General features: G+C 57.6%; 5 protein-coding genes across 5 annotated transcripts; 3 read left to right on the top strand and 2 right to left on the bottom strand.

The window, feature by feature from the left end:
* Positions 1–1,468: 1,468 nt before the first annotated feature.
* TRIREDRAFT_55679 (uncharacterized protein) lies at positions 1,469–3,127 on the top strand (the record flags this gene model as incomplete). The annotated part of the gene is made up of 1 exon (XM_006962354.1): positions 1,469–3,127. One exon carries the CDS (start codon positions 1,469–1,471, stop codon positions 3,125–3,127), a length of 1,659 nt encoding a protein of 552 aa, XP_006962416.1.
* Positions 3,128–3,419: 292 nt separating this feature from the next.
* Positions 3,420–7,750, bottom strand: TRIREDRAFT_74962 (Hypothetical protein; the record flags this gene model as incomplete). Its single annotated transcript, XM_006962137.1, has 5 exons — positions 3,420–4,894; positions 5,560–5,770; positions 5,832–6,850; positions 6,969–7,569; positions 7,685–7,750. 5 exons carry the CDS (start codon positions 7,748–7,750, stop codon positions 3,420–3,422), a joined length of 3,372 nt encoding a protein of 1,123 aa, XP_006962199.1.
* A 1,528-nt stretch (positions 7,751–9,278) lies between these two features.
* Positions 9,279–10,252, top strand: TRIREDRAFT_120219 (chorismate mutase; the record flags this gene model as incomplete). The annotated part of the gene is made up of 3 exons (XM_006962353.1): positions 9,279–9,349; positions 9,432–9,492; positions 9,584–10,252. 3 exons carry the CDS (start codon positions 9,279–9,281, stop codon positions 10,250–10,252), a joined length of 801 nt encoding a protein of 266 aa, XP_006962415.1.
* Positions 10,253–10,284: 32 nt separating this feature from the next.
* TRIREDRAFT_55172 (uncharacterized protein) lies at positions 10,285–11,234 on the bottom strand (the record flags this gene model as incomplete). The annotated part of the gene is made up of 2 exons (XM_006962136.1): positions 10,285–11,055; positions 11,142–11,234. 2 exons carry the CDS (start codon positions 11,232–11,234, stop codon positions 10,285–10,287), a joined length of 864 nt encoding a protein of 287 aa, XP_006962198.1.
* A 428-nt stretch (positions 11,235–11,662) lies between these two features.
* On the top strand, positions 11,663–13,839 carry TRIREDRAFT_45050 (vacuolar sorting protein). Its single transcript, XM_006961980.1, has 3 exons — positions 11,663–12,230; positions 12,298–12,751; positions 12,808–13,839. Exons 1-3 carry the CDS (start codon positions 11,787–11,789, stop codon positions 13,680–13,682), a joined length of 1,773 nt encoding a protein of 590 aa, XP_006962042.1. The 5' UTR covers positions 11,663–11,786; the 3' UTR covers positions 13,683–13,839.
* Positions 13,840–14,056: the final 217 nt, after the last annotated feature.

Genomic DNA, 14,056 nt, shown 5'->3' with positions numbered 1-14,056 from the left:
AATATGATGATACGGAGTAGTGTCAATGCCTCTGCCAAGCGGTGGGCAAAATCCCCGCTTCCTTCAACCCAGACGTCTAGACACTCGACTCCTCTTGCAGTTGGGCCTTGACTCTGTTTAATGAGGCTCTATCACGGGGGAGGCAACTGAAGGGGGGGGCAAAGAAGCTGTCTGGACCGTCGTCTGTCTCTTGTCGTCGCGCGACCGTTTCCAGCATGATACCTTGCTAGGTCCGGTAGGTAGAGATTGCTATATAAATAGCACCTCCCGCCGCCTCGCCGACTCCTGAAATCAAGGGTCCTCAAACTTATACCGGGCCCCGGTTTCCAACTCGGCAAAGCGAGGCTGCGCAATTTCAGCAGCAGCAGCAGCAGCAGCAGCAGCAGCTAGTGGAAAGAAGAAAGAGACGGACGACGACTTGTGTCTGATTGGGGCCGGATTGGGACGGAGGCGGATGCACGAAATGGTCCCTTTTGGGGTAAATGACGAAACACGCAAGGGCAGCTTTGTCGAGATTATGTGACGAGGCCCCTGGAAGAAGAGGAGCAGGAGGAGGATAGTCGAGGTGGGGTTTCAGCGACGGCCTTGGTTGTTAGTATTACTCGTAGTGCGGACATGACGGAGCTTGCTGAGAAGCCTTGCCTCACTATTACTGGGTACCTGGAAGAAGAGTCTAGAGCTGTCCCGTTTGCGTGTACGAGTGAGTACACGTATTACCAGCATCAGGCCGGGACATGGAGAGGCCCGAAGCCCGTTAGTTGCGATCTTGTGTCGCTTGTTTGAAGCGGGCGATTGCTTCCTACCAACCTACCTTAGATCTAGATACTACCTCCTGTATCGCGGTTCCATTCATAACGACATCAGTCTGCCTCTGCTGTGTCCATACAGACACATCACCCCTTATTCAAGAGACGACTTGACTTGCCTCTACCTTAGTACCTATCTAGTACTGATCCTTCTACTAGAGTGTCATAGAACGGATACTGCCACTAAACAGACGCAAAATGCCAGTGACTCGCCAGCGCCAGCCACAGCCATCACGAGTTCAGAACAAACGCCCTTTTGCTGAAGCCGTCATGTCGCACAGTACCTCCCAGCTACATCAGCTCCCGCTGCCATCTTGCAGCCACCCGCTGTCCTTCCCACGTACCGCCCGTCCGCACCGCACCGCACCGCACCGCATGCCGTCATACCGAAGCGGGACGAAATACGCGCACTCACGCGCACCGCCTGCAGCTGCAGCTCCCCGGCCAAGCTGATGCAACCACATGCCATCCTCAGCTGGAAATAATAACCCTCAACCGACCTCACGGGCTCGTCCAGCTCATAGTCGACGCCGCCTCTCCCACAGGGGAAACGAGGCCACCCCCCAACGACAAGCCCAAGAAGCAGCCCGTGAACGACACCGCATCAGCAACCTCTCGCTGCTGTCCTGCCTAACCTACCGATCACCACCACCATCACCATCATGGAAGCCTCACCGCTCACAAAGGCGCACGACCACGCGCGAGCCGCCGCCGTGGCCACGCGCCAGTCCGCCGACACCACCGTCGCCATCAGCGAGCACACGCTGGCCGCCGGCGAGTTCGCCAACGCCGCCAGCCTGACGTCGAGCGTCGAGGCCCTGCGCACCCTCAAGCTGCTCGAGGAGCACCACCGCAAGCTGGCCGAGATCCTCAAGCTGCCGCCGGAGCAGGTGCCGCACGCGCGCGCCGACGATGGTGGCGGCAGCGGCAGCAGCAACAACGAGAAGGTGGCGTCCGAAAAGGCCTCCTCCTCCTCCGACGGCGACGCGGTGGCGGGCGACGCTCTGCAGGCCGCGGCCGCAAAGGCCCAGCAGCCGCCCGGGCTGGCCTCGCAGCAGCGCCGCTACGTCCCCCGCGAGATGTCGTCGTCCATCGCCAGCAACCTGGCCTCGGCGAGGGGCATCCGCTCCAAGGACCGCGGCCAGCCGCTCAGCCCCAGCGTGTCCAACGACCAAGCGCCCGGAAACCTCGATCCCCAGGCCAAGCGCGATGCCTCCAAAGCCAAGATGCAGACCATCATCGACCGCCAGTCCGGCAGCAGCCGCCCGACCTGGGTTCCGCCCATGGCTACGGCCGCGTCCAACAAGCAGCACCAGCACCAGCACCAGCAATCGCAGCATCACCAGGGAGCGGCCGCAGCCGGCGGCAGCGCGTCGCCAAAGGTCGACACTGCCTCTCCCGCGAGGGACGAGGGCGGCTATACCCGCTTCTACAACACCTTTGGAAGCCTCATCAACAAAATCTCTGCGCCCCTTGCCTTTGCCGGCCTGCCGCTCATCCAGGAAGAGCCCGCCACGCCTTCTGCGGAATCCGCCGTGCCGTCTTCTTCGTCTTCTTCTCCCAGCGCCACCCTGTCTCCCACGAAGCAGTCCCGCGCCCGCGCCTCCCCGTCTGCCACCGCCGATCCGGATCTCTCCAAGATTTACTCAAAGGCCACCATGCGCGCCCTCGTCCGCGACGGCCACACCGCTGCTGATTCGTTCTACGTCGTCCCCTCTACCGGCCATACCATGTCTTACGCCAACATTCTCAGTTACGCCGAGAAGGAGAAGCGCCGCCTGGAAGCCTCGACTCACGGTGACGTGCTGCCACAGGATGAAGACGACGACGACTTTGTCGACGCCCGCGAGGCCCCTGGCGCTGTACATGCCCGCCGCCGGATCACGCGCACGCACTCGGAAAAGGAACTGTACAACACCATTGAGGAGCTCAGCCTGGAAAACAAGTCTCTCAAGGACATGCTCGACAAGCTCTCCAAGCGCCTGCACACGTTCGAAGCCAGCGCCCAGAGCTCCGCCCTCGCCCTCGCCGAAAGCTACCGCATCATGCCCGGCGGCTCGCCCCTCCCGGGGGCAGGCGGAGGCGGAGGCAGCGGCAGGGCAAACGAGGAGGAGCTGGTGCGCAAGAACCACGAGCTGGAGGAGCAGCTGTCGGAAATGACAAAGCACATGGAGCGCCTGGAAAAGGACAACCGCAAGATGCAGAAGACGCTGGAGAAGTACCGCGAGAAGTGGGAGACGCTCAAGGCGGGCGCCAAGGCGAGGCGGGGGGCGCAGTCGACGACGGGGGAGAGCGTGGAGGATGCGCGATCGCAGGTGTGATTTTTTTTGGGTCTTTTGGTTCTTGTGAAACGATGCCATGATGGTGGTTGTGTGTGTCTCTGTCTCTTTCTTTTTTTGAATCTGCCTCTTTTGTCGTTTTGTGAGCCTGGTTGTGATGGTGGTGCGAATGGTTGTCCTCCTGCTAGTCGATGAAGGCTCGCAGGAAGAGCAAAGCAGCGTTTTCCAGCGTAGCATTTCTCTCCTCTATGAGTTACACGACAGTGTCATCATTCCTGACTCAAAGCTCGTGAGGTCGTGATCAATATCTCAAGTGTACAAACACAAGGTAGTTCTAGTTCCACCAGAAACTGACGCTGAAGCTGATACTCAAGCTGCGCACGTAATGCCACCACCCGATGGGAATCACCAGCGTATCCCCCGGCCTCAGCACCGTCTCCCAATACGGCACGCCCTCCAGCTCCCTCCTCACGCTCTCCCACTCAACAGCAGCAGCAGCACCACGACCATCATCCTCTTCTTCCTCCTCGTCCCAGCCCTCGAGCACACCAATGTCCAGCTCGCTCGTATTGCTCATATCAACACCGTGTTCCGTGCCCCTCGGCCTTAACCACTTTGTTTCCTCGGGGGCGTACAGCCGCACGTATTTCGTTCCGACGACCTGGCAGAGCAAGTTGTGGTATCCGTCTGTATGCAAGGGCGTGATTGTCCTCGCTGGGCCGAACCAGGCGTTGAGCTGGGGCACCTCGAGACGAGGCTGGTTCTGCTTGGAGGGCTCCGTTGGATGGGGAGGGACGTCGGCCCAGCAGAAGTCGGGGACTTGGATGTCGTTTCTCAGAGCGGGGATTTGTTGAAACAGGTTGTGCTGGGCAAGATATCCGATCCTTTTCGATGCCTCCTTTGTTGGATTATTCCCGAGCTTGTTGTCATCTTCATCCTCGGAGGAGGGAAACAGGGTAGGATCAATGTATCTCTTTAAAAACGCCTTGAAGGAAATCAACTCCTGCCTCCATCCCTCATCGACATAACTCCTCCCCACCTCAACAGGCACAAGCCTCCGCCCTCCAAACGTCCTCTCGAGGAGATACTCCGCACTCCTCCACGGCCTGTCCTCAAACGCAGGCCAGTCCCCTATCAGATCCGTAAAGACAATCGGTTTCGGCTTTCCTTGGCTGTCTTCGTTCATGTATCTCTCGAAGCGATCCAGCGTCCAGTTCTCGTACCGGGGACACGTCTTTTCCGGCGAAAGAGTCGGTCGACCATATGGTTCGGCGGTTGAAAACCTTGAATCCTGCTGCAGAAGAAGAAGCCCTTGTTTGTGGTTCCGAGGGAGTTTTGTTCTCGCAGCTTCTTCTTCTTCTTCTTTACTGAAACGCTCAAGGAGATCCAGCGTCTTCTCGATCCACGTCCTGCCCAGGGCTTCTCCCGCTCCTCCAGCTACAATCAGCGCCCTGTCCAGATCCTCCACTACCCCGTCTAGCAGCATATCCTCGCTGAACCTTGCCCGTCGGATACTCTGCACGACTTTGTAATGGGACATGAGGATTAATGTGTCAGTGTACATCCATCGCCAGTGATGCGGTAGCAAATCAAATCGGTACGCGTAAAACGCCGTCATGCAGATTGATGCGAGATCGGACAGGCGCTGCTGGAGGAGGCGCTGGTCAATGTCGGGTGTCTTTGTGTTGTCGTTTTGGGCGGTTGAGTCTAGTTTGAGGAGGAGGATGGCTTGGCGATGGAGGAGGGCTTGTAGGGCTTGAGCTCTAGGATCTAAGTCTGGGGGGATAGAGGACTGGGGAGGGTTGGATGCTGGGGTAGGAGGATTGTAGATGGTTGAGGCGATGGTGTTTGCGGCGTGCCGGTAATGCGAGAGGACCTGGTCGCGGAGGGACGACATGATGTGATATATGATGAATACAATTGCGTGAGATGAGATGTGAATTGTAAATGAGTGGCCAACGGAAAGAGTATGAGACTCTGGCGATGGCGTTGAAGGGTAAAGACTTACCCAGTACCTAGCTGTAAGAAAAGTTGAGGTCATTTTCTCCCTCCACCTTTTGTAGGGTAAATGGTAGCATCAATACACGTCAACGTACGAGTACCAACTTGTGCTCAGCGATTGCAACTACCTTACAGATGCGATATCTTATCAAGTCATTATCTCGGGCATCGTATTATTCCTAATAAATACTTGGGTTTCTACCAATTTCCAACTTGATAAATTGTACAAAATCAGTCGTAGCTTCACACTCACTCACACATCTCAAAAGGTCGGATAACATCATATTCATCAAATTTTCCCACACAAAACCCCCCCCTTCTTCAACCATACCCATCATTTAACGTACAAGACATCAAGATTTTTCGTTACATCGCTTGTGCTGCCGCCGCCTTTGCTTTCCCTATACTCTAACAAGTCCACACACCCACAATGCCATCCCGTCTACCCTCCACCAGGTAGCCGTCTCGAAGACGCACCCGCTCGACAATGGCGGCCTTCTTGCCGCCCTCGGACGCGGCAATGCCCGCGCCGCAGTCCCACTGCCGGCCCTCGACCTTGTCGTACACCTTGACCACGTCCTCGCTGGCCGCGCTGACGATCCGTCGCGCATCAAACATCATGCTGGTGACGGGGTTGTCGTAGGCGTAGGCGTCGTAGATGGACCCCGTTCGGAGATCCCATATCTGCGGCTCGCGTCAGTGGGGATACCTCAATGAGAATAGGTAAGAGATAGGGGAGACTCACTCTGATGCTTCGGTCCAAGCTGCCAGTCACCAGATGCACATCATCAAACTGCAGACATGTCACGGCTCCCGTGTGGCCCACCAAGCTCCGGTGAACCTGGCCGCTTCGCAGATCCCACAGGCGCACCATGCCGTCGGCAGTACCGCAAGCCAGCGCCGACTCAAACACTTGCAGGGCACCGACAAAGTCGGCCGAGGTTCCTTGAGCCCGGCCGGTCGGCCTCCACGTATCGTCAGTCGTGGCAATGGCCGACGCCTGCGCAGCCGCCCACATGACGTCGAGCGTCTGCACGCAGCGGCCCTTTTCCAGGTCCCAATGCCGGATCGTCTTGTCTGCAGAGCCGGACACCAAAACATCCCCCCTGAAGTGAAGCGCGGTGATTTCGTCGACGTGAGATGACAGGGTGTAGAGCGCGCAGTCGTCCATGCTGCCCTCTGGCGGCTCAATCGGCTGAGCATCGGGGTGCTCAAAGGCAATGGCGTCCTCGTCCTCGTCGCCAACCTCCTTTCCGCCTTGAGGGTTGTAGTGTGTTTTGCTCAAATCCCATAACCTGATGGTGGCGTCCATAGAACCAGTAGCCAGAATGTTATCCTCGACCTGCAGAGCACGTACTGAAGCCGTGTGGCCCTCTAGATAGCCCATGCATCGCCCAGCATTCAGATCCCAGACCCGGACAGTGTCGTCCAATGCAGCAGTAACCAAAGTCCCAAAAGGCGCATCAAAGTCCATGGCAGTAATCGTATCTCGGTGGGCTCGGATTTCGCGAATGTTGGATCCGGGCGCAAAGTGCTCGTGCAGGATGGCCATTGATTTCCGGCGATGAACCTTTTTCGTCTTGCGCTGCTTGCCTTCGGTGGCGGGTAGCTTTTCGTAGACAGATTTGGACATGAATTCAGGATCGTGGTCGTCGGCATCGCCCACCAGGTCTCGCTCGTCCTTTGTGGCGGTATTGCGAGCAAGCTCCTCGGCCTCGTCGACAATGGCTTGGACTTCGTCGATTTTCAACTCGAGATCCATGACTGAGAAAAGGTCAACAATCTGACTGTGAATAACGGGGAGGAAAAGGAAAATGACTAGAGGAAGATGACTAGAGGAAGAAAAAAGAGGAAGATGAGTCCATATACAATGTTAACCTACCATCGTGCTCAAGCGACGCCTCGTCCTGCTCAAAGCCCGCCAACCGCTCCAGCACGATCCGGCGCATGCCGTACAGGTTGGCGATTTTGTTGTCAATCTCACGAATCTCGCAGCTGACCATGCTCTTGCGCACGCCCAGCAGCTCCAGCTCGTGCACCATGGCCGTCTTCTCCTTCTTGAGCTGGGCCAGCTTGGTCGGCGTCGCGGGCGTGCCCTCGCCCTCCTCGAGCAGCTTGCGGCCCCTCGACGGGCGGCGGCGGTGCTTCTTGCCGTCCTGGGCCAGGTCGGGGAAGCTGGCCTGGAAGCCCTGGAAGAGCGAGTAGGCGTTCTGGTGGTCGGGGATGTTGGACAGCAGCTCGTCGGGCAGGTGGGTGAGGGCGCGGTGCTGGATCTCGGCCGTGGACAGCTTGGACCGCACAATCTCCGTCGGGCTGGACCGGGCCATGGAGAACATGCCGCGCTGGACGCTGGGGCGCTTCATCTGCTTGTGCACCTCGGCCATGGCGGCGCGGTAATGGGCTCCGGATGCCTCTGCGGCCGGGCCCATGAGCTGGCTGGCTGTTACAGTGACCTTTCGGCTAAAGGCCTCGAGGCCTCGGGTCTGCGGAGAGAGGAGGCGGGTCGTTGATTAGCTGGACTGTTGCGCTCAGTGTCGACGACGCCGCAACGCAGCGAATTTCTTCTTGAATTCTTCTTATTTTTTTTTTGCGACGTACAGAGATGATGGATTGCTCGTCATCGGGGCCATCGTCGAAGGCATAATGGCTCTCCGAGTCGGCCATTACTCAACGGCTGGCCCGGCGCTGGAAGGGGCTCAAGATCGGGCTCGAGGCAGCGCAAGGCAGGGGCGGGATTTTCGTCGTGGTCAAGGCAGGCAGGAAGAAAAAGAGAAGAAACGAAGTCGGAGGCTTTGCATCGCAAAATCCCGGCATTGGCTTGCGGGTGTGAAATTTTGGGATGACGCGCAGAAAAAGCAAGAACCGAGAACTGGGGGAGAGCCGGGGGGGCCAACGGCATGTACAGATACAAGCCGCAAAGCGGGGGCCAAGCTGCTGAACTGCTGCCGCGAACCGGCTGTTGTTAGCGGCCTGTGCCGCCACCCCTCTAGCTGTTGGTGTCTGCAGCTGCCCTTTTGGTGTCGAATTGGCACCGTCGGGAACAAGTACCGCTACTTGCAGCGCCTGTGTAACGGATCCATTGATACCGGGCCCCGATCCATACCTACATGTACCTTATCCCACCAGACCTCACGCTTTATTACTACACCTCAGGTACGGCGTCTTCCATCAAATGCTTGCCCTGCCTACTACTACCACTACCTTACCTCTGCACCTCCATCGCATTGAACTGCATTAGCTTCAATGCGTCGTTACACCAAGTCCCAAGCTCCATTGACCCCTTTTGATGACCATTGAGACATTGGCTGGCATACATAGCTGCTGTCGTACGGCATTCTGGCTTGTTAGCTCGCTGCTCTCGCACAGGGCCAGAACCATGGAACCTTCAGCCTCTGCCTGTGCGGCTGGCTCGATGCCCCCACTGGGGCTTGTCCAGGGTTCCAGGGCATAAGACGGGACCAGGAGCTGCTGAAGGATTCTGATGATGACATTGACAGATTGAGATCAAGCAGGCCAGGGGACCCTTGGTGAGACTTTGGCATCGACGTCCATGGGCTGCTTATATTTCCAAGGCTCTGGAGTTATGTAAGTACAGAGTGCAGAGATTGCCCAGGTAGCATTGGATGCAAATGATATCCAAGGTAGCCAATCTATGGCTCCATTGAGGTCGACTGATAACGATGCATTTGCCAGTACTATCAGATACAGACAAGCAACAATGCCTACAATCAGCTCCGAGCCGTCCTGCAGCACCGCTTCACGTCTTACGCGTAAATCTAAAAGGGCTTACAGCAGCTCTCCAACCTGTATCTCGCTGCCAAAGCCGTCCACCTACATCCCTCGTCTTATATACCCATCTGATGCCATACTATCCCAGCTTTGCCCAGCTTTTTGCCCTCTGGCATGTGTCACGCACGAGACACGACTAAGCTGGGCTGCACTAAAAGATGGGGCCCGGCTGAGTCTTTCTCCAGAGCCACCCGCCGGTCTCGGGACCCAAATCCATTCCAAGCCATCGAAGCCTCTACTACTACTAAGAATACTAAGAATACCACAAAGCTTCTTTGCACCAAGGCGTCAGCTTATTTGGATAGACTTTTGTCATTTCTCTTTACTACCTACTCATAGCCGTCTACTTCAATCCCCTTTGTGATAGCCCTCCCCCCCCTTTTCTTCGTCACATCTGCTCAGCATGGATTCAGCCGTCGACATGGCCGACAGCGAGCGCGCGCTGAATCTCACCCACATCCGCTTCCAGCTCATGTGAGTCCCATCCCAAGCTCCAAAGAGCTCTTTCGCGACCCCGATCCACGCTCTTCGCAAGCCTTCTGACGCGTTGATCCAGTCGCCTCGAAGACACAATCACGTTCCATCTGATTGAGCGAGTCCAATTCCCCTACAACAAGGTGGGACACGGCTGTCCAGGAGACCAGCATTCGCTTCCAACAAACGACCCGTCTGGAGCGTTACTGACGTAGCTTCTCCCTTCGCCCTTAGACAATCTACACGCCCGGCGCAATCTCCATCCCCGACAGCAAGCTCAGCTTCTTCGACTGGTACTTTTTCCAGCAGGAAAAGCTGCAGTCCCTCATCCGCCGCTTCGAGTCGCCCGATGAATACCCCTACTTCCCCGAGGCCGTCCAGAAGCCCATCCTCAAGCCGCTCAACTACCCCAAGATCCTGCACAACAACACCGTCTGCGTCAACGACAAGATTAAAAAGTTTTACATTGAAAAATTCTTGCCCAAGGTGTGCCCTGACTTTGGCCGCGAAGACCGCGGCGAGGCGCAGGAGAACTACGGCTCGACGTCCACCTGCGACATTGCCTGCCTGCAGGCCCTGTCGCGGAGAATCCACTTTGGCAAGTTTGTCGCCGAGTCAAAGTTCCAGTCGGACCCGGAATACTACACGAAGCTCATCCAGGCCGAGGACCGCGAAGCCATTGGCGAATCCATCACCAATGCGGCTGTCGAGAAGCAGGTCCTCGATCGGCTGCGTCTCAAGGTCGAGACGTACGGCAAGGACCCGTCGCTGCTGGAAGGCGTGGAGCAGCCCATCAAGATCAACGTGGACGCCGTCGTGTCCATGTACAAGGACTTTGTCATCCCATTGACCAAGGAGGTGGAGGTGGAGTACTTGATGCAGAGGCTCATACCCGAAGAGTAGGGAGTACCTAGAGCAAGTTGAAATGTCCATTTCTATTGCGGCGCAGCTATATAATCGCCCACGGCCTTGACGGCCTCTTTGAATTTACTCGCCTCAATGAGAATCATGTGCCCAAACGTCTTGATGCCCATCTCCTGGAACGCCCGCTTGCTGTCTGCCACCGCATCGTCCTCCTTCGTGTACCGGAAGCTGCCGTGCGCGACGGCGTACTTTTCCAGGACCTCATCCTCGGGGTGGAAGTGGTAGGTGGAAGCCTCCTCCTTTGCCTTTTTCCGTTTTCGATCCTCCACGTCCAGCGTCGACTCCACCTCCTGATACGTCCGGGAGAGGATGAGATAGTATGAAAAGTCGTACGGCTCCTTGTCCTCCAGCGCATCCTCCACCTCCTCGACGAGCATCGTATACAGCGGTGGCGCAATCTCCGACGGCATGTTGATGAGGCGCTCGGAAAGGACGAGCCCGACGGGCTTTTGCGCGCCGAGGAGCTCCGCGACGGCCGATATTGACGGGTTGGTCTGCGCCTTGTCGACAAGGTACTTGAGAATGTCCTTCATGGGCTCCTTTTCGCGGTGCTCGTACGTGTTGAGGACCGTGAGCATGGCGTAGGCGTCGTTGGCCTTGCCGTCGACCTTGACCGTCGAGCCGATTGTCGGTTGCGACAGGACGAGGTCTGACAGCGCAGACATGTTGAAGAGGTTGGCGTCGACGTCGAAGAGCTGCCGCAGCAGCGACTTTGTGCCGTGGAAGTCGATCTCGGGGTCAAAGTTGAACCATTCGAACTCGACGTTGACCATGTCAAAGTCCTGGGCCCGTCAGCGCAAATTGTCCCTATGAAGCCATTGTCTCTCTCTCTCTCTCTCTCTCTCTCTCTCTCTCTCTTCGCTCTCACCTCGTCATCGCTGCTGTCCTCGTCCATGCGCTCGGCACCAGCATCAGCCGGCGGCGCATCCTTGGCCTCCTCTCTTGACCTCTTCTTTCCCATTGTGTATTTTCTGGATATAATAAACCACGATTGATGAACAAGATATGCGCGCGCAATGATCCAGCCAAGACAATATTCTCGAAAGATGCATCACTGGTAAGCTTCGATAACGAATTTTTGTTCCCCACTGGCCCGCGCTAAGCCCCTTTCAGCCATGCGATAAGAGCTTCGCAGCGTCTAGCCAAGCGCGATAACCCGCGTCTGTCCAGCCAATCAGCGCTGCCTCCCCATACTTGCTGCCATTCAATACGGTCCCCACTCTGAATGTCGTCGCAACATCAACTTACGTAGCCGAACTGAATCCGCAGCTTCGCCCAGGCGGAAACCAAAGCCTCGCGCACCAGCCATTTGCCGTGCCTCCAATCTGCGCCTCTCACGGGGATGAACAAGACTCACTATTGACAACAATCTGCTCACATCACTCTCGCCCGCATCATCCTCGCCTCGCAAAGCGCCTCGCAAAGGCACCCCCGCCATCACTCGGACATTGTGTGCTACGCCCTCATATATTGCCGCTAGAGAGAGAGCGTTGCTTCTACGACCGCAACCGCCATGGACTACAGCGCCTCCATACACGAGACCGAGGACCCTGCGGCGTCTCCCTGGGGCAACACGCCCGGATCGTCCCCCCAGCACGACCGCACCAGCTTCGCGAGCCTCACTGGCGATGCCCCTGTCCCCGCGTTTCCGTACACCCCGCAGCCGTCCAACGGCGACGACGTCTTTCCGCAGTCGGGCTCAATAACTCCCACCGCGGGTGGAGAGGGCGACTTTGGAGATGCGGGCGTGGCGGCGGCGGCGGCATCAGAGACTGAGACTGTGTCTCAGACTGCCGAGTCGGAGGCTGCCCAGTCGACGGCTTCGACAGAGGCCCCGTCAGAAGAGCCGCAGCAGCAGCCTCGGAAGCCGCCGCAGCCCCAATTCAGGCTGCAAGCCAAGATTACAGGGCTGGAGCGCACGGGAAAGAAGGATCCGATACTGCGATTCGATGTCCACGTAAGTTTGGGACATGCCGTCTCACTGCAAAGAATGGGATTGAATCTAACAGTATCCCCTCTCATAGACAAACCTGCCTCGATTCCGCACCACCCAGTACCGAGATGTCCGACGTCTGCATTCCGAATTCGTCAAGCTGGGAGAGCATTTGATATCTGCCAACCCAGAAGCCCTAGTTCCCGCTGTTCCTCCCCCGATCACGTCTGCTGGCGCCGGTACCGAGGAGGACGAGAATCGCGTCAAGGCTCTGATGCAGCGATGGTTCAACTACGTCTGCGGCAACGAGGTTCTGATGAGGGACGACGAGATGGTGCTCTTTGTGGAAAGCGACTTTGGCTATAGCCCGCTGGTGAAGAGGAAGCAGCCCGCGACCGGTGTCCGCAGGAAGATTCTGAAGCAGTTCGCCCCGCCTCCTGATGATACCCCTGAGCTCGCAGAGGCTCGTCCCATTGTCAAGCTGTTTTACCTCGGTACGATGGATGCCGGCCACAAGGTTGACAAGCTCGTCAAGGCTCGAAGAGGTAGGCTAAACATCACGGTTCAGAGCTTGGTCCGCCTTACTAATGCGATACGGCAGGTCTTGGTCTTGCCGAGTCTGATTACGGTGTCAAGCTCGGTGCCATGCACGTCCAGGAGCCGCACCCAGGCCTGGCAAACGCCTACAAGAAGCTGGGCAGAGTCATCCAGACCGTCGGCGACTACCACGCCGCCCAGGCGACGGCCGAGGCGACGACCATCGGGGACCCGTTCCAGTACCACTCGCAGGACGCCTTCATCGTCAAGGAGACGCTCACCAACCGCCAGATCCTCATCCGCGAGTACCTGCAGGCCCAGGAGGTGACGCGGAGCAAGCTCAACGCCGCCGACCGCCTCAAGGCCAGTTCCAGCGTGCGGCGGGAAAAGGTGGACGAGGCCATTGCCGCGCTGGACGAGGCCCGCACGACCGAGACCCAGCTGTTCCACAAGACGAGCCGGGTCACGCAGAACCTCGTCCAGGAGCGCCGCAGGTGGTTCGAGCGGACGGCAAACGACCTGCGCCTCGAAATCAGGGAGCTCGTCCTGCGCGAGATTGAGGCCGAGCGCCGCTCCCTCGCCCTCCTCGAGAGCGTCAGGGCCGACATCCGGTCCATCGACGCCTCCGGCGGCCTCAGCCGCCTCGGCCGCGAAGCCCACCCCACCGTCCGCCGGACCAGCCTCGCCGCCAGCCAGGGCCCTAAGGGGGACGCCTGGAGCGGCGTCCCCCGCCGCTCGGACGCCACCAGCCGCACCGCCTCCGTCGCCGGCAGCAAGCTTCTCCCCGACGAGGCCGGCGAAGGCGACGGCGGCAAGGAGCCTGGCGGCGCGGGCAAGCTCGGCGGCGGCCTGGGCAACTTGGTCGGCCTGGAGGAGGATGACGAGGATAGGATTGATGCTAGGAATGCGGCGAGTCGGTTGGCCACGAGCACTTTTTGAGCGGGCTGTGACTACTTGTTATTTGATGTACAATGGAATTGGTTGCCTTTGCTAGGTAGATACTTTTTTGTTTTCCTTTTCTGCCGTGGTGGACGATTACGGCTTTTTTTACGTGAAAATAGTGTCCATGTTATTATCGATATAACACTTTATGAGCAATACAATGCGTGAGAATGCCGGAAACTTGTGATGGATATCAACCATTTGGCCATTATAACCGACTGCTTTCATTTATTCCGTTCATTGACCCGGGGCAAAGCATACGAGCCCTCGTCGTATTTCATGCGTGACCCATCTATCAACCATGTCTTGTGTAAAACAGAGACAAAAAGAAAAAGGGACTGCAAAAGAACCGTAAAACGCCAAAACATGCC

Source organism: Trichoderma reesei, assembly GCF_000167675.1.
Source record: "Trichoderma reesei QM6a unplaced genomic scaffold TRIREscaffold_2, whole genome shotgun sequence".
Lineage (NCBI taxonomy): Eukaryota > Fungi > Ascomycota > Sordariomycetes > Hypocreales > Hypocreaceae > Trichoderma > Trichoderma reesei.
This window is presented reverse-complemented; position numbering and strand designations above follow the sequence as displayed.